This window comes from Rhopalosiphum maidis, chromosome 2, assembly GCF_003676215.2.
Source record: "Rhopalosiphum maidis isolate BTI-1 chromosome 2, ASM367621v3, whole genome shotgun sequence".
NCBI classification, from domain to species: Eukaryota; Metazoa; Arthropoda; class Insecta; order Hemiptera; family Aphididae; genus Rhopalosiphum; species Rhopalosiphum maidis.
In genome coordinates this window covers 41,225,964-41,253,795 of record NC_040878.1, presented here as the reverse complement: position 1 = coordinate 41,253,795, position 27,832 = coordinate 41,225,964, and the positions used below count along the sequence as shown (strand labels likewise).

The window sequence follows — 27,832 nt, the reverse complement described above, 5'->3', positions numbered from 1 at the left end:
TTATTATATGTCTGTATATAATTTTCATTTTTTTCGTATTTTCTAAGAATATGCGATTGTAAACGAGAAGTCGTATATGTATAAACGATTAAATATGTTAAATTTAATAGAAACAGATAACGTTCCTTTTTATAACTGTAGGTTCCACTGATTAAATGATCGGAAATATATTAAAATATAAACCATATATATATGATTCTCATTTGTTTTACATTCTCTAACTTATAGATATTATGGTTAACTATATTATATGGTCAAAAAAATAAGTACTAGGAATAAAAGTGAATTTAAACACGAAATTATACAATATATTTATAATTATATATTACGTTTATATAGGTGTGCTGGTGTGCATACATAGAAGATTTTCTCAATCTATCAATAAGCATTGCTAATCGCAAACATGAGATTTATTTTGGATTTCTGTCTGATATCCTAACTGACTTTTCAACACTTATTTTTCTAATTTACCTTCTCACATTAATCACTCTAATTCGCCATTCCATATCCCAATTTCTCCGGCTAAACCATTTATTTATATAATTTGATATTAACTTTTCACTTTAACTTATAAGAAATATCTGTACATTTTTATAATATATTCTGTAAAAAGTAGAATTCAACCAGTTCATTTTATATTTTAAGGTCGTCGTTGTAGGACTTGTCCCGTATTTATGAATAAAATAAAATAAAATAATTTATAATATATACTTATGAATAGTAATTTTATGTCGTCGAGGTAATGATTTAGCGGTATACATAATATATATATTATAATATAAGAATTAATATTAATGTACTTGTGATGCGTTAAATTTTGCGTTGAGTAGCTGTCCAGATAACGATCGTGAGCATAATACTTGACTATAGACGTCGCTAGTCGCCGATGAGGAAACGTCATTGATGACGGGGAAACTGTCGAGGACCAGACCATATTATCACAAAGACGGTGGACGAGAGCTCTGGTCACCGTCATATCCTAATGGTCACACTTTAACGTGATAAGCAACATCGGCAACCCGGTGGTGTCGACGAGACGCACGTGGTCTTAGCCGAGTGCATGTACAAGCACAACACTGGAGCGTCATTTATCGAGTGGGTAGCAGAGTGTACTTTGTATTTTTATATTAAGTTCATTCGTATATACTCCAATGTATCAACAAAAAACGGTATTTCAGAAATCCAAACTTTATTTTTAAGTATAGTGTACAGAAGAGTCTTTTCCCTTTTCTTCCAAAAATCGTACATCTCTTGCCGTAACATAAGACCGAGACGCATTAAATAAAATACAATTTAATCATTATATTATCTTCTATATTATACAGATAAAATGTGTTTTTGTATGAAAACAGCTAAAAATACATAAAATATTTGATTTAATATTGCAATAATTTTGGAGCGGGTCTTATGGCATAGTTACGCGGGCCGCTGGTTGCCGACCACTGACCTAGACGATGCGCGTGGCCGTCAATGATAACGAGCTGCCACTGGAGTTCGTCGGCGCCGGCCGCTCATACCGTGTCGTGTGCGTCGTGCTTTGCGTTCGACACGACCATCATTTGTGTACTTTTACGTGCACGTGTCCTCCGCGTACGATTATACGTCACCGAGTACCGGTGGCTGTACGCGGTGGCCGTCGGTGGACTGTTCGTCCGGCGCACTCGCTCGCCGCTGTCCACCATCAACTGTAACGAGCTGTTCTCGTCCAACGTAACTATCATTTGATGTCGTCGATGTTCTAGCTCAGGAAGTCAGGCCGAGTTAAACCGCTGGTTGTGGGCAAAGATGCTGATGAACGACGAGTGGTATACACGTCAAAGTCGGTTCATATATAAAAGACCGATTCGAGCACTTGCATTACACTTTTATGACTTGTGTCGAGTGTGCATAAGACGTTACGTGTTATTACAAGTCGTGTATAATATATGACTATAGACTAACAGTATAAAATGGTCCTTAAGTAGATGTCTCGCTCATTTCAAGCTTTATAGGTGGTCACCGAAGTAAATAAACGTGGCCAAAAAAAAAAAATATCGTGTATTACGTACTTGATACTTTAATGTGTAGAAAACTAGAAAACCAACGAATCACCGCTAAGCCATCACGCGATGTATTTGGTATTTATTATGTTGATCATTCGTCGGATGGTCGAATCGCTTATTTATTGCGTATTGATAATCGGATAATAGTATGAGGTATGAACTATATAAACATTAAAACACAACATAATTGTGTGTAGACAGTGATTACTGACTAGATAGATACTTATAGATACATTTCGTTTTCAAATTTCTTCCTAACCGGACGTTTGACATATCTACTATATTAACTATTTATCCAATTTCTATCGTTATTAATTGTGTACTAATTTCTTAAAAAAATTAGTAAACATTTCGATTTTGAGGAGCCAAAATAACGCTAGCTGCAGCCACCCGGTTTATAAAAATATTAATTTTAGATTTATAACTTAAAAATTGTGACAATATTAATTACTTATTATTTAAAATAGTTTGAGTTGGAAATGTTGATTTTAAAATTCTAGGCAGAAAACATTATCTACTTACATATACCATGTAGAAGTATTCAATCTTATATATTATATTGCATACCATTTTGATGTCTATTATTTATTAGACTGTGTACTATTGTTCAAAGTTCAAATCTAAGCTCGATTTTCAGTTTAATTCACTTGATATATGAACCAAGTACCTATGTGAACATAATGTCTAACGTACATGTATCCTGTATATATGTATAAATATATAAATATATTATGTTTAAATATGTTATTATAATATTTATATTTCATGTTTTTGAACTACATATAGGTATTCACGTTTGTATTGCGTGTTGTGCCAATTTCATCGTAGAAACATTAGGTACATAAAAAAAGTTTTTTATCTTTTAAATAATAAATTCCAAACAACAGAGTTAGCGAGCGTGATACGTATTTTGTTTGGTTTCATTTATTTCAAAGTGGTGAATGACCTAATACTTTAGTATAGGTACTATCTATCGAGTTATTGAGTGTAAATCAAATGTACCTGTAGCTTGTCCTAAGTAGTAATTATATCTATTTGCAATAAGTACATAATATGTTAATACATAGCTTACATATGTATTATGTACACCAAAACCTCGCAACAAAAGATTTGAATTGATTTATTTGTGTTGTATACCTATGGCACAATAGTTATTGTGTTATTTAATATCAATCAAACAAAAGCTGCTTTAGCTATATAAAATGACGACAGTGATACATTTTATGTTTTATCTACTATGTTAACTCTCCAAAAATAATAAATAATATTCATCTTATTAAACAATTAAAACTCAAGTTAATTTAAATAATATTTTTTTCCTTTAAATTTGATAATAGGTTAATTATTTAACCTTGATTATTATTTTATAATTATTTATTGCCATTTACTTAAAATAATGATCAAGTTAACTGTTTCTCATTTCAATAAATAGTCAAATGTATAATGTTAATTGTTATTATATATTTACTTATTAGTTATACTTACACAAATAGTTACCAAAGGTTAGGTAAGTTGAAATTGTTGGTCCGACACTACATTTAATTATTTTCTAATTTTTTAAATGATCTAAAATTGTTTAATTACTTTAGCAAGTTCACAAACATTTTTTTAATATACTAGGTACACATACACACACACACTAATATTTTTCTTTAGCTTAAACTTACGTTTTTTTACCTTTTAAATAATTATATGAAAGTCTGGACTACTGAATAATCCTTACCTTCCAAAGTTACGGTATTTCCTACTATATCACTTAGAACTAGAACTAGAACTATTTGTATTGTTAGAAATATTTCAATATTTATTTATTGGTTATTGGTAGAGCTATAATATCCTGTGTAAACATTTCGATAGCCGAAAAGTATTAAAAATATCGAAAACAGAAATAAAAAATAAAAAAATGACCAAAAATAGATAAATATATATAATGAATGTCAATATTTTAATAGTTATTAAAATGTACCATTGACATTTTTTATATTATGTTGGATAGGGACGGTTATAGTTTTTGACTCTGAGATCAGTAAAATCAAAACAAATTAAATAAATAATAGGAAGCCGTCATGTTGCTATACCTACCTAGAATTTTCGTATCAGTTTAACAAATATTGTAATAAAACGGACTATGTCTTAATTAATTAACAACGGCAGTATGATTTTTTTAAACCAAACAAAACGCATTTAATCAATTATAGGTATCAAGGGCGTTTTGTTCAATTATTATTATTATTGCGAGCATGCGATAGAATCCCACTACTGCTGGTGATAGATGTGTAATGTCTCTTGTCAAACTGTCAGAGTGATTTTTTTCATATATTATGATTTATTTCAGTCTGTTCTAATTAATTGGACTTAGAGTCTATAACTCAAGACTTTGGTTTATTTGAGATGCGTGCGTTTCAGTCTACCATTTGTGTAAACTGAAGTCCGACACGCATTAAATTTATGGGACTATTGTAATTTGTATACAGTATACAGTGTGTATCGGTACATTATTGTTTCCAGGCATATAATGTAAAATAATAATCTAGTGCGGCAAGTCACAACTACCGTGAGGTGCCTGACAAGCCTCACTTTTGCATATACCGACAAATTTTTTTTTTAATACACAACATAAGAATGTTTATAAATTAAATAGTGTCCAATAAGTTTATCATAAAAATATACACAGTATACGCGTGATACGAGTTAGTACAGTAGTAGGCACGGTACCTTATTAGTATTTATTTTTTAGTAGGAAATCAAATAGTGAACGATTGATTTGAATTAAAATTATCCGATACCCTGAGTACTGACCATGGAAAATTCCTCAATATCTCACAGTCACTGACGGAGTTGAAATATAAATAAAAATAATATTTCCCACATAACCGAAATAAAAAAAATACGTTTTACAACAATAGATACGTGTACACACGTTATAGGTACACTTACAACATTTAAAACGATTTTTGTATCGATATCAAACGTTTAATTTTATAATTACAGACGAAAATTTATAAATTTTTCTCGATTCCATAAATCGTATAATACGAGTAGACAATGATAATACCACTATAGGCAAATATTAAATAGATATTAAATATTTTCCCTGGGGGAAGAATTTATGTATATATATATATACGGTACCTGCTGCTGCATATAACTTTTAATTGGTATAAATTACGATGTTTCGTTTTATAACAGGAACGCAGATATTGTTTGGGCCCCGCTATGCTGGACCGAACGATGAGCGCCAACAAGCTGTGCGGCAACGTAGCTCAGACGCATTTTACGATCCAGACGGCTGTCGCCTACCTGGCATCTCTGTTGTTCAAACGGAAGCAATCACTGATCGTTTACGGGGCCGCCGAAAGGTTTGAAAAAGCATATTTTACATCGTATCCGACGCAGTATACATAAAGTCAGTTGCACCGAACTCATACGTTCATACGTCATGTGAAGCGATCGCTTCACTTCTTAAATGGACTTATAGTATAAAGTGGACGGGTGGGACAAAAGTTTTGAATTTTGCTTCGCAAAAAAATCTGAGCGGCGCCATAGCACACAGTGTAAAGTAAACAATAGTAAAGGTAACACGAAAAAATGCCAATGTATGATGATCTTGAATTGGACTAGGGCATTTTTTTACTGCATTGTAAAATATTCAATTTGAGATAATATTTTGTACGAAATTAAATTATTAATAATGCAAATTAAAATACATAGCGTTATTATTAAAAGTAAAAGTAAATATATTTTAATAATATACGATAATATTTAATTTTCTATTCTTCTATAAACTGTAATACGTTTGTATAAAATATTTATTTGATTTTTAATCTTTTACTAATATGCCATCGAAATATTTTATCGATCGACTGTTAGGTATATCACAAATACATAATTATTACTACGGTCTATTAACTTGTATATATTTTATATTCGTTCAAGGAAAAACGACTATTACAACTATTTCGTTAGCCTGGGTGTGCAGAACTGCAAATTGCTCACCGAAGACTTCCTCCAGTCGAGCTCCAACAATCAGCTGTCGTTGGATATCGTGTCCGTTCTGGCTACACCGCCAAACACCAATACTGGGGTAAGATCGTCATAATTTATTATACCAGATTGTGTGCTGAGTGCTAAAAGCAGAGCTTAAATTGTTACAAACTGTAAAACAGTAATTTGATTCCTATATTTTATTTTGAACATTCAGTGCAATGTGGCCCCGTACAACAAATCATTAGGCAAAGAATAAGTAGATTATTTATTAATTTACCGAACCAAACAATTTTTTTTTCGAAACCTAATTTGTTGTTTTATTTATTTTATAAATGTAATAATACATCAATATTGTAATACATCACAAATTATATTTTCCTTAAGACTTAATACATGCACAGTGCACATACTATAGTTGATGTTTATGATGTATTGATGTCTAATCATAAAATATCATTTTACGATACCTATGTGGCTAAATGTTGTTAGCGGATGACAAATACCGAGGATTGCCAGTAAATCATTTTTATCAAACTAAAAAATCTGTTAAACATAGTGTTGAAATTTTTAAAATAAATAATGATCTATTTTGAACAGAGGAGAAATTATTTAAATTCAATTTTAAGGCGTCAGTGTACCATTAAAAGTGTACTACTTCACGCTTTAACTACCTTTTCTACATTTTACTTTTTTTAGAGGGTTAATGAAAAAGTTTCAAAATATCTAACAGATTTTGAAAAAAATATAAAAATAAAACACGATCAATTTTCACGGCTTAATTACGTGACAACAATTAGGTACGACATTTTATAATTTTCATTAAATAACGTCTATATAAAAATATTGTTTTTATTTTTGGTGGGTGGATATCAGAATATGTACTACAACTACTACAGGAAAAACTGTGAAACACTTTGACACTTGTGATATAACACCTATACACACAATAGGACATAGGTACCTATATACAATATAGTGGTTTAGTGGAAAATTACGTGTACAGGTCACGGACCCCGTTCAGTTGGTGTGTTCAAAAGGTGGAGACCTGACGTTGCTCAGAGCCGTGGCGTCGTTGGACTACACCGAAGAGTCATCAGACATACCTTGCATGTTGGATCAGAGAGATACTCTGCGGATGGCCATGTCTAAACCTCAGGTGAATAATTCGCTTAAAATATATTACAATTTAAATTTTAAATTTTCTATATTTTGGGCCTAACTACCTAGGGGTACCTATGCATGGAAATATATAATTACAGAAGCCAACTCTAGCATAGTTAAGCCCTTGAAGACTCATACAAAGACAAAATTCGAACCTTTCAATCAAAATGTTTTCATCGAATTGCTAAAGCATCCTTTTACAGTTTTACGTCTAAAAACTGCACACTGTACAAAGTGTAACAAAATCTTTTGACATGCGTATCCAATCAAAGTTCAAACTTTCATAACCATCTCACTTCTCTCATCTCCACAAGTCGTGAATATTTGTACTGAAATTCTAGCATTTCGAGGTGCATCTGAAAGATAGAAATGTAAATGGCGCCACAACATAGTTTCCGGATGAATAAATACAGCCCAAATACGTCAATATAGATAAATTGATTATTCACAAAAGCTCCGTCGACTGTCTGTCCACTCAATAAAAATTTGGCTTATTGAAAATTAAATTACTTTTTGTGAAATTTATTTATCTCAATATTAATAATTAATAATAAAAATATTTATTTTTTTATGAAATATGTAAATTATATAATTAAAATGTTATATTTTTGTCCCAGTTATAACGGGCCGTATACGTATCTATTACAATATATATTCAATATATGTTCTGTACGTAATAGGTGCAAATCGTGGTATACGAAACGCATTCCCGGTTGGAGCTGGAAAACGGTGGTATGGTCAAGGCGGTAGTAGAAGAGATGAACGGATGGGCGTACGAGAAGCACAACATGGACAATTATTCATCGGTGAGCGCCGAAGATAGCAACAAATTCAGCACTTCTGTTGAAACACCTTGGCGACCGGCAGTTTTTCATCCGGTTCAGGTTTGTATATGAAGTAGTAGTACATCATAGTGCAATCATATAATACATATTTACAGTATATTAATTAATCATTATTCACAATTACAAAAAGAATAAATACAGATGGTGCAAAAATTACACCTGCCTTTAATAATGAACCATTTTTTTATAGTACTATATATTTATATATATACGTGAAAATCAGAACCCGCTTATAAAAAATAAATATAGATTATTGATGTATAATATAATGTATATTATGATATTTATATAACAACTTGGAAGACACATATTGCAAACAGAGTTCAATATTTTTTTAATTTTAAGATTTATTTGACATTATTCAAAGGACGTAAAGATGACGAGTGGAAAATTCTCATTGCTTTCCAAAAATGTTATGTTTTTCACATAATTACTTCATGAAACTGTTAAAATCTAGGTACTCAAGGTTCTAAGTTTTCGTTTTTTTATTTCAAATTAACTATATTGTCTATATTATTATTTATTTTTAAATAATAAGCTGTTTGTTTATAAACCTACGTATAGGTATTAGGTTTTAAATGTAAACTTCGCTATTGCCTATTCTTGTTTTTTTTTTAAGTGTGTTATCTTTTCACTTCATTTTGAAATATAAATGAAACTGTTTATAATAACCAAAACAATTTAAAAGTTCAAATTCAGCATAATTTTTTCTTTACGTTTGTAAAAAATGTGAAAATTATTTGCATTTTTAAAAACCATAGAAAATGCTTATATCAAGTTTAAGTCTAATAAAATAATTTCTCCAACCCAAAAACTAAGAAGTTTATTTATAAATACTTATATGCATTTTACTAGGTAAATATAGATATTTACCAGTTACCAAAAGGTATAGCGTTGTAAAAAAATTGTAAAAATAAGTTTAATACGTTCAAAAAAAAAAAAAAAATTAAAATTTTTAAACCTTCATTCAAAATATGCTGTGATTTTAGTTTTTTCTTTTAAGGTATAAATAATGAAAATGTTATTTATCTGTAAGCTAGTGCATTTTAGGAGAGAAAAACTTTTTAATGAGACTAGGAATTAGAAATATCTTTGTTAAAAACCACATGCGCGTGTGTTCATAATTGATATTAAGATTCCCGACAAAGATCGGTTTGAGACGATGATACTGTATCCGGATAAGACAATTGAGAATATGGAAAAGAATCATGTTACTGGAAGTCTTTATTTGGCCGCTGTCAAAAGAGTGGTGAGTAATATACAAGTAATTAACTATTACTCATTCATATTATCCATTCAGATACATAAAAAATGTAAATTGCTCAAAATTAATTATAAAATATACGTATATCTAGGCATATAGGATAAATAACACTATAATACTGTGTGTGTATCTTAGTAAGTACAATTTAAATATTATTGTATTAAAGAGACAAGTCATTAATTACAAATGTTGTAAGCGTTTTATGGTTTTTATTTAAACTCCAAATAAAAAAAATATTCAATCATTATTAATTTACACACATTTTACAAATTTATATTGTTCTGAGTTTGTACAATTAGGAAGGAAACTGACATAAGTGTATTTCTAATACCAGAGAAGGTATGTATGAAAATACCTACTACTCCAACATTGTATTGTTTGTTTACAAGGAATTGATGACTTTCGACGCTAACCATTTGATACGAATGGCTGAGCAAAGAGGGCTGTTCGGCAAACCGGTGAAGGGACGTAAACAGAAGATTCTCAGTCCCATTATACTGTTGTCTCTGACCAATAGCGATGAACCCAGGTAACACTGATGATTGATGAACAATAAAAAAAGAATAAACAAACACTTGTAATTTTATCAAATTAAATAATGTATGTGACTTAAATGTATTTATTTTAGAGTCATGTTGAAATTTGAACAAATGCACGTTTTGACGCCTACACACGCATTTCTTCAACGTTGCGCCAACAAAACACTACAGTGTCCTCGTTTTGATAAGCCGTACGACAAGACTTCCGTAGCTGTCCGCTGGTGGAGAATAAGCATACGTCATGTAATCAAAGCATTGAGAAAACCTTTTTTTGCGTGGACCAAAGTGAAAATGGTTAGGTTTGGAAAACGTACAAACAGAATACCACTGAGATTGAAAAAAGTCACTACGTCTTTCAAACCGCAAAAAATAAAACGGATTTATTCGTGTTCATATATATGTTTGTGACGTAAAGTATAATTAATTGAATACATCAATAATAATATGTAATATCATATATTAAAAACATAAATATAAATATTTTATTAACTAACTCTCTTTTGTTAACATCAACTTGTAAAGATCGTGTGTGCGCTTCTTCATCACTATAGTCTTAACATTTGGTATTATATTATTTTCTTGAATTTTTGGGTAGTTGCCATTGTTTTAATTTTATTCAGCTGTATTTGTTGTCCAGTTGCACTCTTAAGTATTTTGAGGTTACCGGGGAGGTTACTGTCTTGTATTTGACGGATAGAGACAGTTTTTGGCATAATCCTAGAATTTATTCCTCCTTCAATTCTTCTCATTTTATTACCAGCTGATATGGGTAATCTGTTTACGAATTGAATATTTCCTGTATTTTGACTGGGAACAGAGAATGTTTGGTAACCACTGGGTACTAGGCTTTTTGGTGCTTTGTTCACTACTAGCTTCACTTTGGAAGGCGAGTCATATGCAACCTATAAAATTTAAAAATATAAAATATTATAAAAATTAAAAGTGATGTGTCTACTTGTTGTTTGGAGTTTAGAGGTCTGATAAAATTGTGATGTTTTATATTATGTATATTCTTAAGAGCATATTACATGGTTATAAAGAACATGTTAACTCAAGTCTTATTAAGTAATTACTAATTATTATACATACCTGTTTAATTTTTAGACGTTCGGGAATTGTAGTCCTAGACACAGTAGGGCATAAAACATCAAAATCTTCGTCTTCATCTACAGGTTCTTCTTTGACAACCATTTTCCGTTCATTAAATTCATTTATATTTGTAATGAAATAGGAACCGTTATCAACGCTTTGCTTAACTACTTCTTCTTGTGGTTCATCTGCAAAGACTATTGGCATATCCAATATTTGATCAGGTGTGATTTCTTCCATGACAGGAGCAGTCGTTTGGTTTTGTAGTGATTGAAAATTTGAACTGCATACCACAATATTCTTTTGGTCTGGTGTGATCATTACAGGTGAACCATTCATAGATGTTAAAGATGAAGCTATAGTATTTTAAAGAAAAATAGATCATTAGTGGATACAAATACAATATACATATAGGCATATGTATTAGTATTGAGCTGAAACATACTTGATTGAGAAACATTGAAATTGAAATTGTCTTGTTCCTGTAATAATTCCTCTAGAGTAGAAAATTTTTGATTTCCTAATTTAGGTATAAACATTTCTTCTTGTTCTAAAAAATAAATTTAAATAACCTTAAGAACATTTAACACTTAATTTTTGATAAAAAAATGTTATCATAACATAATAATTTTTTTTTATTGCAATTGGCGATTATGCGTTACGAAGTAACTGTCCGCAGTCGACAAGAGTAATCAGCCCCTCTGACTACTATTGCCAACCGCGGACAGTTACTTTGTTGCTCATAATGCGAAATCACCAATAGTAGTAAATAACATAACAGCATATTATACCATGAAAATGTAAGGTCAATTCAACCATTTATTGCTAATTATTTTAATTTGGATTTGACTCATTTGTGGTGCAGATGGTAGGAGGTGGGAATAAGTATCTATTCGTTTTCTGCTATTATGCCACCAGTGAGTAGAATCCAAATTAAAATAATGAGCAATAAATTATCGACAAGGAGTTTTTATTGTATACTTTATCTTTGTTATAATTAGAAATATATGTTCATATGGAAAGTTATAAAAAGTAAAATTTGTGATTTATGTAATATTATCTAAAATAACTTACGAATAGTATTTATGGTGGAGTCAGGATTTTCACAATGAAGATAAAATTCCTGATTTACACCAGATGAAGGTGGAGGCATAAGTTCTTCATCTTTAATCAATACATTAGAAGAGCCCGGTGTTTTGATAGTTTTACGATTGGCAGTTTGTCTCTTCGGAGTTTGTTTATTGGCAGAAACGATAAGTTTTTGGCTTCCTTTGTTGAGACGTGCTAAAGGTTTGTCTAATTTAAAACAAACAATTTTATGTTGAATATAAAGTCGCCATGTTAGTTTGTAATCATAGAATTATATAATGTACAGTGAGTTTAATGTAATATCTATACTCTGTCTGACATGAGAACATGCCATGGCCTGATGAAAATTGGTACTTCTGCATAGTACCCAGCCATAGTGAAACCAGTCAAGAGGCAGGATGTTGCGTAAGAATATACAGAATTGGCATGTTTTCTTTTTGGACAGAGTATAGTTTTTAACCTAATGAACTCATAAACTGTTTCTATATAATATATATTATACATTTATATTATTGTATTCCAGAACATTTTTATTACTAATATTTAACCTACATGAAAAAAAAATATATTAATAAGTCTTACTAGTAGGTTTTTTTTTGGAGAACACAGGTTTTTTAAAATCTGTATTTTCAACATCGGGCTTACGAGTTATTTTTGGCGAAGGTTCCAAAATGTCTTTTAAGAAATTTCCAATCTCTTCCTATAAAAAAAATTAACTATAAATATTTGTCAAAAGTTAATTATTAAGAAGACGCCATACCTGCATGTGTTGTCATTGTCTTACAACCTACCAAGTTTAAGTTTAGTTTAACCAGTTTTGTATTATCTGCTTTAATATTAGAGTGAATTGACTTAAAATTAAAAAATTTTCTGTGCTTTATCATTAGCGTTTCACAATATTTAAATTTTTAAGTGCATTATGAGCACTTATATATTTTATTATTTAATAAAATTATAACTCACTTAAAAATTAAAATAACGTAAAAAACCAATAAAAGTACAAAAAGTTTGATGATACAATTCATTACAATATTTATGCTAAAAACATAGAATTGGTTCTACTGAATTGTATATGCTATACATTTGTAAGACAGAAACAACACCACATGTGGGTGTGACATTCTGTTAATAGTGTCAAGTTAAAACTATACCAAAACACATCTGTCTACTAGTTTTTGAGTGACTGCCTCTCTCATCTTAGTAGAATGGTTCATGACCAATTCATCATTGGCTCCCCCAACTAGTATATGATTAGTCTTACATTTAAGCTTTACTCTTAATTCTTCCATATCCAAAACCCTATAACATTTTATACATTTTTATTAAGAATAATTTATTTTCAATGTACTAATAAAAATAAGTAATAACGTACGGTGAAAATATGCTTAGCTGGCCAGTAACAAAAACAGTAGGACATTCAAGACCCAAAATACAATCACCCTCATAACCTCTTTTTACTTCAGATGAATTAACAATGAATCCAATACATACTAATCCTTCAACTTTTTCTAAAACAGCTACCTAAAAGACATAAAAAATATTTAGTTTATATATTTATAATAAATTTATATATGTGTTATTAAAAATTAAAACTTGTAACTTACAATTTGTACATCATACAAATTATAAATAATGTATAAATTATACATTTATAAACTATATATACATATTTATTGTTTATTATTTGTGTATTATTTGGTAGCAAGTAATATTTTATGTAAATATAATTATGATAAAGGATTCATTTTAAATTTAGACAAAAAAAAAAAAAATATTAAAACATATTAATTTTGTTCTTGATTTATGGGGTTAAGTTCAAAATGGGTCTCAAGTATAGTAGAATAAATAAAAACCACCTTTTGGAATTTTTGAGGAAAAGATCGACAGACTTTGTCTTTTGATAAAGAGAAACAAACAACATGAGGCCTTTTGAGATTAAGTACAAAACAATGAAAATAATGGAACCATATTTTCAATAGCTTATCAGTGAGTTCTCAATGTTCTCATGGTATAACTTACTCAAATATATGTATGTATGGTATGTAATACCATATGCTAGTACGATATCCTAACTTATCTTAGAAGAAGATTCATCTATTTAATCGTAGTTTTTTTAAAACATAAAAATACTAATAACTAACTTCAAAATCAAAAAAAAATATAAAAACCATAGCAAAAAAACAATGTTTTTCACTTTAAAAATTAATAAAAGTTAATCTATCACAAATTTAGTCATGCTTAACATTTTATGTGTTAGTGGCATGTTGCATGTATTCCACTTGCCAGAAAACAGTGAATGAACAGAAGTATTTGAAATTTTTTTTTAATTACATTTATTATAATAAATATAGGTTTTCATTTGGTATTCATTTGATAACACACCATGATAACATAATAACCGCGAAATGCATTCACTGTTCAAGAGATAACACTGAGTGATAATGATAAATAACATTTTAACATTTAACTATAACCTGATTAAATATTTGGCGGTTGATTTTGAAAGATAATAAAGTGGATTCCAAATATGCCACATTTTCATAAATTACTTAATATGAAAAATAGGTCATCTTGTTAAGGGGTTTATATAAATTTACTATGTAGTGTTATATGCAGGTGGGCAGTGTCCTTTTTAATTAGTTATATTTTTTTGTGTACTCTGTTAACCCAACCCAAATTATAACTTATAACAGTTATATAGTGAAATTTGTTTAATGTAGGCACGTTTGGACCAGCCCTGTGCCTCTGTTTGCCCATAAAAACTGAAATTAGTTGTATTAATTATTTGTATTGGGACCAGACCATATCGCCCATATTAACCGGTGCCTACATTAGGCAGAATCTATTGTTATTAATATTTTTATTACATAATTACAAGTTTATTAAAAAACAATATTTAAAAAAGAAATATATATATTTCTCTACAATTTTAGCTGGCCATTTTTAAAATTTTTCATGTAAACATCCATTTTTAGTTTCTTATTTCAAATTTTAATATGTTTTAAAGTACTTAAATTTATAAAAACGAATTTTGCACTAGTAGTTTGAGTTATAAGTATTTAAAGTTAAAGTAAGCAAAATAAAGTGGCATAAAAGAAAGTCATAAAATTTTAGTCCACTATAAAAAAATTGTAAATATATTATTTTTATCAAATAATGAGTGTTTTAAGTTAAATGAACCACCCCTTATGAGTAATGAGTACACCCAGCAGTATATTCATAACAATATATTAATATTGAAATTATATTTCCATTAATACCAATATTTATTATTTACTATTATATTTTTATTAATACTATGTTGATAAAAATACAGATTAATAAAACATATCTACTTGGCAAGCTATAGCAGCACTGACTCCAACACCAGCTAGGATAATAGGTCTGCTGGCATCTTCAGATCGTACTGATATAACTTTACTTCTTGTAGCATCTACCATGGCTTCTAAACTAGTTTCTATATCTAATTCTTCTTCACGAGAATACTCTTCATAATCCCATGGAACTGCAATAAAATGCAATAATTATATATTAACTTAATTCAAAAATAATTTACATACTTGTACAAGGTAATCTATTTAATGCATAACTCTAATTTAATCATTAAGTTATTATGATTTTAAAAAACTAATTTATTTTTATAATCATACAAGTGTATATACTCTATATACATATAAATTATTTTAGTAATTTTTGTGTATCTAATAATTTGAGTTATAAGCCAAAATTCAATCAAATAACTTGTCTAGAAATTCGAGTAAGCGGGGTTTGAATTGTCGAGAAAATTTATCCCACATAATACATACATTGAAAAACAGGAATCATTCCTTCGAGTTATCAAAGATTAGACTTATAGAGGTTCAAGTTATTGAAGTTCCATTGTATATGTTTCATATTATTGTTTTAAAAAATAAAAAAATTACTTGAAACAATGAGTCTACACTATAAATTATCATTCAATGTATATGCTTTGTTTACCTTTTGCTGCCAAAGCAACATCTAATTCTGCTAAGTATGATAAATCATTCATCCAATCATAAGTCCTCGTATTTGGTTGTGTACAATACCCAGGAAAGTCAGGTACTAATATGATGACAGGATTTTTTGGTAATTTTAGCTAAAATATATTTTGTAACTTTACTTAATTGAATATAATTAGTCACATAATATTTAAAGCATTTATTATACTTACAGGTGGATAAGTTACCAACATATAGTTGAACGGATCAACAGGTTCATCTAAGTTAATTGATTTTGATTTAATTTCTTCCTTAGAACGTCCTATTGAATTTGCTGATATCATATCATTTACAAACGTTGGAGCAATTTGCTTCAATTTCTATTAAAATATAATTATACATAATAAGCAAAATAGAAATAATAATAACAATAATTTAAATACCTCTAATATATCAATATAGGATGCAAGATAGTCATCTGGTAAATTTGAAATGAATAGTCCATGCAACCATTGCGACAATGATATATCCCAGTGAGTGTAATTAGTTAATAAATGGTGCATTTCAGCCACTGATTTTTCAGTACTGATGATTCTTTGAACATATTCTTGTACTGTACCTTCATACGTTAATCTTGATAGGCGATTTGTATATAAAATAGATAGAGCTCTTTCAAACAAAGTACGTTCTAGTTTATTCCACCGTGTTCTATAATAAATAATAATGTTAATTGACATACTATTATTATTAGGTCCAAATTAAATTGATTCATGATGTCAATGACTAGGCAATATCAATTTTTTTTCAAAACGTTTAACATTTTCTGAATAGTAATGTCATTGACATATCATATTCAGCTGTACAAAACAATTTTGAATTGCATTAAAAATCATGCAGTTCAAAAATATTTATTTAATAACTCGGGATTGTTATAATGATATTGGAAGTTGCAAACATACTTATTAATATTATCTTCCCACGTTTCAGGGTCTCTAGGTAATTTTGAATTTCTATATGATTCTATTGATTTAGCTTCAACTTCAGGTCTGTATGTTAATAACTTCACATCTTTGTCAACAGTTTCAATGTCAATTTCATCAGTAGAATTTTCACTAAAAATAAAAATAAATGTGTCAATTAAATAACTCGAACTAGTAGATTAGGCTTACTTTTGAACAAATCTATGTATGAATAATGTTTGAATTGTAGAACACAAATTATCTTGTTGATATTCAGATGACGAGTAACTGTGTTCAGTCAACGTTGCATTATGTTGGTATTTCTATACGTTTACATACAACAATAATTCAATTATAAACAGTCATAAATAAACATTAATTAACGGAATAAGAACATACTTTTCTTTGGGATATGTGTTCCAGGTACGATGTGAAATCTGATTTTAGTTCTGAGTCCACGTCGGAATCCATTTTGAATGTTGTACTATCTAGAGAAAATGAAACAACTTGTAAAACACTTTTCTAACTACCTGATGATGTTCTACAATTGTTTTAACTCTAAATAGTTAATAACAAAACTAATAAAATAACATTTAACAGTTTAACTATAACACTTGTGTTAATGTATCAAATAATGTAAACAATATCTTATCAAAAGTCAAAACTATATAAAATAATATAAAATGAAATAATTAAGACTTCAGTTAAGTAAAAGATAAAATTTCGTTACATCAACACCACGGCCTTAGAACATAATAAAAAGAGAGGTTTGCGCTTGGAGAGAGAAATATGAAGTAATCATTGTTAAAGCGAGATAAACAAAACACAGGGATTTCATGGAATAAACTAAAAATGTAATTTATTTTTCCAATGAATTTCACAGTTTTGAATCAATGAATCATGTATTATGTGTTTTTATTTATATTATACATCACAAATCACGTTAATTCAATACGGCAAACATTTTATTCTACTATTCTAGTTAGGTATATTCTAATTTAATTAATAATAGTAGGTCGTAGTAGTGAATATTATGTTATACACGCACCTTTAGCTGCTTAGTGAATTCATTTTTTTTAAATGTATAATTAAAAAACACTAAATTGAAATTGAGTTTTATACGTAAGAGAAATAGTCAAATAGAGAATGGAAGAGTTAATGGAGTTGTTTGATTTTATTCAATTTTCAGAGTAGAGACGTCCATCATACAACAACAATATATCTAATACACTAATATTTCATGCAAAAGTTGTCTATTAATTGTTTTGTAAAAATGTCTATTTTAAGTAGGAGTTGTAGCTTTTGGATATAGATATCTAAACTTAAAAAAATAACACAATAAACTTTATCGAGAATTTAAAGATGTTAACGACAATAATGATTACAAATAATATAAATAATTTTAAAACCTATAAATATGAATACAAAACACAAATTAAGTCGTTAAATTTTCTTTAATGCAAAAAGGAAATAAAAATTTGCATCGAGCTTAAATAGTTAGTTTTCTTTCTAACGACTGTACGTCCATAATACTCTATACAATTAGTACTAAAATTTAAATTCTTATAATTTTTCAATTTTCAATGATTTTAATTGTAAAAATCTTTCCTTAAATCAAATCAAAATAATTTAATGTTATTTTCCTTTATAAACTATATTGTCCAAAATATCCATAAAAAAGTACTATATTATTTCCTTAAAGTATAGTTTTGGTTTTTGTAATTGTAAACAGTAACCAAATGTCATTATTTTAAAAATAAAACAAAAACTAGGGTTTGATTCTGTGAAATGCCAGTTTGAATTACAAATATTTAATAAATCATTGGTGGTAGGTAGGTTAGGTTAGATACATATAAGAAAATAACAAGGAGACTGACAATATAAGCTTAAAATGTTCATGAAATAAAATTGTGTAAGTACTCCTTTTCAATATTTTTAAATTATTATAAGTATGAATAAGTTCGTTATTTCGAAGTCATATTTATATTTTCAAAATTTTAAACCTCAGGCATTAAAAAATAAAAATGGAAGTTATACTGTAAAACTGACAATACTGTATGTACTATGTAATGTGTATTATATTTTTGCAAAATTTATATAGATCAATAAACTATGGCAGATTGGCAGCAGAGGAATAGTATTGTTCACACAGCTTTCTCTGCTGCTGATTACATAATAAAAAAAGTTAAAAACGAAATGTATTTATACATAATTTGTGAATTTTCAGGATTCGAATACCTTTTAAACATAAAAAATAAATAAATAATTTTGTAACATTATTCATAAAGAAATTTCAAATTATAATAACAATAGTCTTCGCTTATCGTTATCACTTATAAGTTTATCTCTTTTCTATGTCTAACTCGTTTAATTTTTTATTGGTTTAAAATGTTTAAATATCTTAAAACCTCAGAGATAAACACTTCTTTTTCATAATATTTTTATTTATGAATATGAAAAATAATTTCAAGAATATATTTTAAAATATTAATAAGTAATAACGAATTATACAGAATGTATATTGTTTATCAATAAGTATTTTTCATAGATAGATGTATAATGAACTTACAATCCAAGTTAATAACAATATTTTTTTTATTTTATAATACAAAACTACTATGTCACTAAGAATAATTTGTAAACCTTAAGTTTATAGAAACTATTTTTTTTTCCAAACAAGGCTGAAGCCCATATGTTTTATTGATTTATTTTATGCATTTATCTATATCTAAAATAATATTTTCAAGTTTTAGAATTTAAAATATTTATTTTATATTTGTGAAGACCAATAATTTTAAAAAGTCATGAATTTTAATCGAATAAAATGTTTAGTAAAACAATATCCAATATTATATTATAATACACGTAAGTTGATAATAAATCCTTATATCTATTTTTTTTAATAAAAATATTAATATTTAACTGATACTAAATAAGTAAAATTCTTTAGGTATGTATTTTAAAAATATGTATTACATTATTTTATCATATATTTCATATTTTAATTAATATATATTCGTGTTAATGTTTTGAATTTAAGCTTTTTTATATGAAGTTTTAAGTAAATGCGTTTTTACAGGTATAAAAGATGTTTTATATATCTGTTTTTTTAGTATTTTTAAATGACTTACAACAGGTAGTATAAATAGTATAATTATTTATGTACACAGTGTTATTTATATATTATTGATAAGATGTTACATTATCCTTACACTTTTTCAATCAATTGTTTCTCCCTTGTTTTTAAATCAAGTGCTACTCTTAAATGCAGTATAACCCTATTTTAGTTTGTTAATGCATATGTATAAATAATAAATATAGGTATATACATTTTTAAGACTTTAAATAAAAATTTTATTCACGAGTAATATTGCTATTGTTATATAAGTGGTCTTTAAACATAGTACATACACATAACAATGAAATTAATTTTTTAAAGATTAATAGATATTTGATACACTGCAGGTTAAATATGATATGCTGTATTTGAAATATTGTCAAAAATTACTTTGAAATGAAAAATGTAACTAAACAATATTTTTCATAAGATATAATTGAAGTAACTTTCTGAACACCCATTAATTTGGCAATCATGTTATATTGTTGCTTGTTGTGTAATAAACTCAAAGGGGTACATATCATTGAAGTATTGATTATAATTAATTCAACATCTATTATTTTGTAGTCCAAATTTATTTTTTATCAATAAAAATTATTAATCAAGTGAAATAAATATTTAGATCTATATTTAACAAAAGTTATTTACTTAGATATATTCTAAGGAAGTACAAAATTATTTATATTATTACAATTTATGATTTTATTAACTAGATATACCTAAATAATATCTAACAAATTAACTATTCAAGTGTTTTCAATAGTTTTACTACTAAGCATGAACAGGTGACATTTTTAATTAAAAAATAACTATAATAGAGTAAATAATAAACGAGCAGTATTAATGTCTACTACCTACTTTATTGTTGGTATAAAAACAAAAATACAAATATGTAATAACAGTTAAAATTTATTTTCCATACAGATATTTATCTTTCCACGAGCCTCTTGCTTTATTTATTGGAAGTGTGCCTGATATTTGTTTTTGTTCTTCTTGCATTTCTAATAATTTTCTTTGATTTTCTTTAAAAACTTCAAGTGGGTGATCAAACTGTTTATAATATGAGAGTACTTCTCGTACATCATTCACTTCACTAGCTGAAACTACATTTAAAAACTCAGCTAATTGAATCAACTGTTGATCACCATCTTCACCTGTCCATCTGGGTATTACCAAAGCATTTTCCCTTTGTAATTTTACTGAATCTGCATTCCAATCAACCATAATAACTTTGGATAAATCACGGTTAATACGGTCAATGTTTTTTACATGATGTCCATCAATATAGTCAGTTGCATTCTTAACAAGTCTATACATAATTACATTATTTTTATCCAAACTGTCTAAAATTGGATAAACATTAAATCCATTCGAAGCTGTGAATACAACTATTTCATAATTTTGAGATACTTGCTCTAGGAAATGATCAACATTTGGCCTCTTTTTAAATCTCCATCCGGTTGTATATGTCCATTCTGGGTGAACAAGCAGGTCTGTCATTTCTATAATTAATGTGTAAGGTGGCTGGATATATGGGTATGGCAAAGGATCAGGCAATAGTTTTTCATAAGAAGGTGCTCTCATCGATTCAAAAAACTCTCTGACGGCCAAACGTCCACGATTAAACAGACGTACTGGATATATATCTTTTTCATCTTCATTTTTTTTATAATAATTGTCATCCATTAAAACATAAAGACCAGTGCCAAGAACCATCATTAAAGATGCACCTATGAAGAAGAACCCTATTTTTAAGTTTTTTATCGCTTTTTCTTTTTCCTTACGTCTTTCATCTTTATTCTCGCCAAATATATCTAGTGGATCAAGTGCACGTGTCGTTCCTAATGTTTCAGCAGGTTTTTTTTCAGATTGAGAACTATACAATTTCTTGTTTAACAACGAAAAAAATGATGGTTGAATGTTCGTTATCAGTTTGAATGTATTTCTCTCGCATTTGCAACACACTGCTGTTTTGTTCAAAATAGTAGTGTTGCACAGTCGAAGTCCTCGGAATAAAAATTGTGCCATATTTATATTGTTCTATCAAATGTTAATTTGTAGGCATATTATAGAAAACTACTAAATATTATGTACATATCACCAAACCTGAAGCTGAACACTGAACTTCAAAGTCATCAAATAACCATGATATAATGCAAATAACTAATAGGTAATAATAGTAAAAACAAAAAACTTTAAAGTTGACGTACGTTTAATAGTCAATATGCACTATGTAGTATGAACGAATTAATTAAATACTAATAAATTATTATATATATTATAATACGGCACTATGGCAGAATGGCAGATAGCACGGTAGACAGGCAGAAAAATAATGTTAGATAAGAAAAATGAAAACATACCGGTGGACATAACCTCAATACGACAGTACATAACTTTATTTCAAAACCATATCAAAACATTCAAAACTGTATAGTTTAAAATCTTAAACCATGACAAAAAATACTGTATAGTTATTAGTATATTTACAGCTTGTTATGTATTAAACCACAAAAATTAAAAGTTTTTTTTATGGTATCAATCAATTTTTTTTTTTTTAATTTAAATAACATGTAATAATTAGGCAACCAAAAGTTTAAAAATTTTTAACTTTTGTGTATTAGTTATGATAAAACTGAAACTTTTATAATTAGTATTTTATTAATTCAATAATTATTTGACATTGAACTAAGGTACCTATAATTTAACAAAAATGTATTATTTTTTTATAAATATATTTTTATATTATTGTCAATTATTGATACTAATTGTATTATTTATTGTTTAGGTTGCTGTCGTTTCGGTATGGAGTCTTCAACTGAATATACAGAAATAAGTGAAGGCAGAGCAAAAATTCGGGTGCCTAGCTCTAGCAAAGTATTTTATAATCCTGTGCAAGAGTTTAATAGAGATTTAAGGTGAAATTATACTTAAATTATTATCGTATTAAACATTAAAAATAAATATATTATGAATATCAATATATGTGCATATAACTCAAATATCGTTGAATTATTCAATTTTGTAACCGCTTAAAAAGGATTAAAATATCTTGACAAATTAACTGATGATTTTTTTCTCAAATTTTTATTGATTTCCTTAGAAATTATTTTTAGTTGAATATTTAAAAGGTTTTGTATAACTTATAAATAGAAAAAATGTTCAGAGTAAAAATAATTTTTTTTTGTTATTATTTAATAGAATAAAATTTTATCATGTTAAAGCTTTTAATTAATTTACAAATTCCCCTATTCCCATTTATTTAATTCATTAAAATTATTTTACTAAAAATGTATGTTTTGCTTGAAAATGATTTATTTATTTTATATTTATTTCAGTATTGCTGTTCTTTCAGTATTTTCTGAAATCCATCATAACGAAAAACTGAAAACCAGAAAAAGACAAAGATCCCCTGATGAGAATAATATAACACAAGCTGAACCTGTGAAACTAGAAATTGGAACACAAATTGAAGTTGGTTGGATGTATTTTGTTAATTTTTATTTATAAGTTATAGTTAATTGGTTAACATTTAGTAAGTAAACAATATTTTTTTAACATTATAGTCGGGTTTAGAAATATTAGAAGCATTAGCAGCCACAGGTTTACGAGCTATTAGATATGCTCTTGAAGTTCCAGGAGTTAAACAAATATATGCTAATGATATATCAAAAACTGCTGTACAAATAATGAATAAAAATATTGAAGAAAACAATGTTAAAAATTTAGTTACATCTACACTCTATGATGCTGCGTAAGTTTTATTTTATAAACCATTAATAATTAATTATATTTATATCAAGATAAACAAATAAGTTACGAAATTTAGAAATTAGGGAATAAAATCATATTATATTTTACATACTCTCATGTGAACATATAAATATTATAAAATTATGTTTTTCATGTCAATCTTTTATTTAATGAGGTTAGACATAGCAAAAACACGTTTTATGTCAATATTTAAAAAAAAAAAACTACTTTATCATACAGCGGAACCTTGATAACTCGAATCAGTTGGGGGCAAAAATAAAATTCATGTTTTTGAGGTTCCACTGTATGTGTATTATTAAAACTTATTTAAAACTATGTTAAAAATCCTAAAATATTTGTCAAATCTAAATCAAAACTAACTCATTTTTTAATTGCTTTACAGTTAATAGATAATTGCATCACGTGTGTAATATATATTTATTTTTTGTATAGACATGTTATGAGAAAAAGACAATTTGAATCTGAAACTAAATTTGATGTTGTCGATTTAGATCCTTATGGATGCCCAACAAATTTATTAGATCCAGCTGTGTGTAGCCTTGCTGACAATGGATTGTTGTTAGTCACTTGCACTGACATGGCTGTCTTAGCTGGTAATACACCAGAATCGTGTTATGCCAAGTATGGTTCAATATCATTGAGATCTCCAGCTTGTCATGAAATGGTATATGTCATATCTATAGCTATTTAATTGTATTTATTAAGTTTTTATTTATATTTATATTTAGGCATTAAGAATTGTTTTACATACAATTACAAATGTGTGTACTCGATATGGTCGTTATATGGAACCATTATTATCAATAAGTGCTGATTTTTATATAAGGGTATTTGTAGTTGTACGTACTAGTCCTTTTATGTGTAAGACAATGTCTAGGTAAATATAGTTCATATAATAGTATTAAATAAATTAAATACTAGTAAAGTAGTATATTACATAAATACAAATTTATCATCAAATGTTTACTTTATAGCAAAATGTCAACAGTGTATAAGTGTAGAGGATGTAATATGACAACTTTATTACCATTGGGTTCTGCTAAATCAGATACAAAAAATATGAAATTTACTCTTTTGTCTGGCCCACCAGTTGACAAAAAATGTGAACATTGTGGATTTCCTCATTTAGTGAGTGGTTATAATTTAAAATTTACAAAAATTTTGTTTAATATTAATATTTTGTTTTATAATTTTGATTAGATGGGAGGTCCTATATGGACAGGTCCTTTGTATAACACTGAATTTCTCACTAAATTGTGCAATTACATAAAAACTGAAGAAGCTGAAAAAAAATTTAATACCATTAGGCGAATGAGAGGAATGTTAGGTATGATGCAAGAAGAATTACAGGATATTCCATTGTATTATACAGTACCTTCACTTACCAACACTGTTCATTGTGAAGCAATGCCATTGAGATACTTCTTGTAAGTATAAATCAGTTTTTATTTTCTTTCTGTTATCTACTTATTTATAAATAATTGTATAAAATACTTTTAAACTCTTACATTAACACTTTATTAATGTCTACTATTTTTATCTAGGGCAAAATAGAACAGCAACTTTTTATTCTTAAACATTTGTTAAGTTGAATGTAAAATATAAATCTCATATTGAAATGTATATTTTAATGAGTGATGGGTTGAACTGTTCGAATCTCAAATCAAATCAAACCAAACCACTGATGTTCAAAATTCGAACTCTGTATGAAAAAAATTCAAATTGAACTATCAAGTATTTTTAGGGTTTAAAAATTGAGCTATACCTATTGGCCGTATATTTACATTTATAATTTTGCTATTTTTATTTTTATCATATTTATTGTAGCAAAAAAAATCATTTTTGAGTAAACCCATGGTAATATTCCGATATCTTGGTAATTCTGTTGGTAAAAACAAGTTTACAAAAAGGTTGAGTTCCGTTAGATTTAAAATGATTCTAAGTTCAGTTCGGGTTTGAAAAAATAATTTAAAGTTCAGTTCGATTTAAAAAATAAGGTTTAACCCATCACTAGTTTTAATCAAAAATAATATATAATTATTAATTATACATTAAATTATGTTTAAGTCATATTATTTGTTTAATTTTAGTCTAAATAAAATACAACATGAAAGAATTATGAAATATTTTTTGAGTGATATAAAAGTTAAAATACATATTAATATATTTAATGTATTTTTTAAATAATTTTAGTTCTGCATTAGTGGGTGCTGGATACCGTGTATCTTCATCACATTGTGCACAAAATAGTGTTAAAACTGATGCACCTCAATCAGTTATTTGGGATGTCATTAGAACTTGGGTTCAAACACATCCAGTATCCGAAAAACGATTACAAGATTCTGTTGCAGCAAGAACAATTTTGTCTAAACAGTCGATGACTGAAATCATTTTTGATAAAAAATATAATACAGTACCCAAATCATTGCAGGGATTAGTACGTTATCAACAGAATCCTGCACCATACTGGGGACCAGGAACTAAAGGAAATTCAAAGTAAGAATTTAAATATTTATTATTATTAGGGCTGAGATTCTTGTTTTAAAAAAATGTTATATGTAGATAAATAAATATATATTAAATAGTTTAATATTTAGATTTTCTTCTTAATTACAACTAGTTATTTCATTCTTCAATAGTATTTCACTGCACTCGTACGTGTTTCTAATCTTTTAAATATTGGTTCTGGTAGAAGACTCAAATTTGGATACATTTCTTTTAATTTTTTTTTTTGTGACCGAAAGGTTTTAAAAATATGTACTTTACTTTAATGGTTAACTTGTCCATTTTAGAAAATGTGGTTTTTTATTTCTTATAATTTCAGAATTGTGATGAATTGTATTTACAAAACATCAAGACTTATTAAGTATATAATCTATGAGTAAAATACATTAATAGCCATCATGAATTTCAACAAAATATAGTATTTAAGTCACTTAGATGAATACTCATGAAAATAAATAAATTTAATTTTAAACTATTGCTAAAAATAATGAACTATGCATAAAATATAAAAATATGTATCATGACAAAATAATTAAATATATGTAAAATAAAAGTAAGCTCAGAAAAAAAATTTAATTTTTGTCAAAGTTATAATTATATCTAATAAAACATGCATTGCAATATAAATCCGAGAATCTAATTTTTATAATATATTTCTATTATAAAATTATATTATAGTCGTGTTATTTAATTATTTTGATTTTTGTATAATTTAAAATTATATTTGTTTCAGACAGAAAGTTGTCCTAAGTGCTACAGAAGTGGAAGGTGAAACGGATATCAAATGTTCTAAATAGTTTAATTTTGTATGTAACTTGAATATGACATGTTATGTTATAACAGATTATTTTTACAATATAACCTATAGTTTATAAATATTGTTTTAATTTATGGAATAATTTATATTATTATATATAATTTATATACATTGATAAAGTTGTTTTAAGATATCTATTTCTGGTTCTTAGTGATTAGTAAATATTACTAAATAATGAATGTTTGCCATAAGTGAATCAATATTATTAAAGATTACATAATGGAAATTACATTGTAAAAACAATTTAAAATATCAATAATACAATAATTGTCTCTAATATAGACCTCAAGCCATAATCAAGCTATTATTCTTTTCTCAATACAAAATATTTTTATAAATTTAATAATTTATAACGTAATAAGAAAAAACATGATCATTGTTCTTTGGAGTCATGCAGGATCCAGTGCTTTTTAGTTTGTTGTTAATGTTATTTTTACAATGGAAATTAAAAATCAATTGTACTGGTAAATAGTAAATACTAAATAAGCGCATGTTATTTCTTATTAAATAGGAAAAATATGATCGCAGCTCTCAGGATAGTATCTATTTTTAATTTGTTATTTTATTATCAATACATAATAGCTTTATTATCGGTGTACATAATTCAATCTTTAGTCCGATATAAATTAACAATGATTTGTGAGCACATTAAGTACATTTTCATACTTAAATTAAGTATTAATT

At 27.5% G+C, this 27,832-nt stretch overlaps 4 protein-coding genes across 5 annotated transcripts; 2 read left to right on the top strand and 2 right to left on the bottom strand.

Moving 5' to 3' along the window:
* The first annotated feature begins 1,033 nt into the window (after positions 1–1,033).
* On the top strand, positions 1,034–10,246 carry LOC113554698. Its single transcript, XM_026958652.1, has 8 exons — positions 1,034–1,095; positions 5,232–5,401; positions 5,979–6,126; positions 7,033–7,185; positions 7,871–8,074; positions 9,171–9,284; positions 9,689–9,828; positions 9,928–10,246. Exons 2-8 carry the CDS (start codon positions 5,259–5,261, stop codon positions 10,244–10,246), a joined length of 1,221 nt encoding a protein of 406 aa, XP_026814453.1. The 5' UTR covers positions 1,034–1,095; positions 5,232–5,258.
* Positions 9,857–17,636, bottom strand: LOC113554695 (KAT8 regulatory NSL complex subunit 3). The gene is made up of 14 exons (XM_026958647.1): positions 17,334–17,636; positions 17,145–17,257; positions 16,935–17,087; positions 16,419–16,683; positions 16,209–16,355; positions 15,995–16,133; positions 15,352–15,521; positions 13,389–13,537; positions 13,168–13,315; positions 12,599–12,716; positions 12,002–12,223; positions 11,373–11,477; positions 10,928–11,283; positions 9,857–10,740 (listed from the first exon to the last, which is right to left on the bottom strand). Exons 1-14 carry the CDS (start codon positions 17,403–17,405, stop codon positions 10,405–10,407), a joined length of 2,493 nt encoding a protein of 830 aa, XP_026814448.1. The 5' UTR covers positions 17,406–17,636; the 3' UTR covers positions 9,857–10,404.
* A 3,233-nt stretch (positions 17,637–20,869) lies between these two features.
* On the bottom strand, positions 20,870–22,348 carry LOC113554121 (mitochondrial import inner membrane translocase subunit TIM50-C-like). The gene has a single exon (XM_026957825.1). It carries the CDS (start codon positions 22,078–22,080, stop codon positions 20,962–20,964), a length of 1,119 nt encoding a protein of 372 aa, XP_026813626.1. The 5' UTR covers positions 22,081–22,348; the 3' UTR covers positions 20,870–20,961.
* A 336-nt stretch (positions 22,349–22,684) lies between these two features.
* On the top strand, positions 22,685–27,235 carry LOC113554120 (probable tRNA (guanine(26)-N(2))-dimethyltransferase). Of its 2 annotated transcripts, XM_026957822.1 has the most exons (10): positions 22,685–22,745; positions 22,841–22,970; positions 23,391–23,526; positions 23,619–23,806; positions 24,259–24,490; positions 24,555–24,703; positions 24,801–24,954; positions 25,027–25,253; positions 26,020–26,322; positions 27,065–27,128. In XM_026957822.1, the coding sequence occupies exons 2-10, from the start codon at positions 22,858–22,860 to the stop codon at positions 27,126–27,128; spliced, it is 1,566 nt and encodes a 521-aa protein (XP_026813623.1). In that variant the 5' UTR covers positions 22,685–22,745; positions 22,841–22,857. The 2 variants fall into 2 exon arrangements, with proteins under 2 accessions (XP_026813623.1, XP_026813624.1); XM_026957823.1 differs by lacking the exon at positions 22,685–22,745 and having other exon boundaries at positions 22,858–22,970; positions 27,065–27,235.
* The last annotated feature ends 597 nt before the right edge of the window (positions 27,236–27,832 follow it).

Coding starts and splice junctions, on each gene's coding strand:
- LOC113554698 (XM_026958652.1), top strand. CDS start 5,259: ATGCTGGACCGAACGATGAGCGCCAACAAGCTGTGCGGCAACGTAGCT. Junction 8,075..9,170: donor CAGTTTTTCATCCGGTTCAG/GTTTGTATATGA, acceptor ATTGATATTAAG/ATTCCCGACAAAGATCGGTT. Junction 9,829..9,927: donor ACCAATAGCGATGAACCCAG/GTAACACTGATG, acceptor TATTTATTTTAG/AGTCATGTTGAAATTTGAAC.
- LOC113554695 (XM_026958647.1), bottom strand. CDS start 17,405: ATGGATTCCGACGTGGACTCAGAACTAAAATCAGATTTCACATCGTAC. Junction 13,538..15,351: donor GTGCTGCTATAGCTTGCCAA/GTAGATATGTTT, acceptor TATGTCTTTTAG/GTAGCTGTTTTAGAAAAAGT. Junction 11,478..12,001: donor CTCCACCATAAATACTATTC/GTAAGTTATTTT, acceptor TTTATTTTTTAG/AACAAGAAGAAATGTTTATA.
- LOC113554121 (XM_026957825.1), bottom strand. CDS start 22,080: ATGGCACAATTTTTATTCCGAGGACTTCGACTGTGCAACACTACTATT.
- LOC113554120 (XM_026957823.1), top strand. CDS start 22,858: ATGGAGTCTTCAACTGAATATACAGAAATAAGTGAAGGCAGAGCAAAA. Junction 22,971..23,390: donor GAGTTTAATAGAGATTTAAG/GTGAAATTATAC, acceptor TATTTATTTCAG/TATTGCTGTTCTTTCAGTAT. Junction 26,323..27,064: donor GGAACTAAAGGAAATTCAAA/GTAAGAATTTAA, acceptor TATTTGTTTCAG/ACAGAAAGTTGTCCTAAGTG.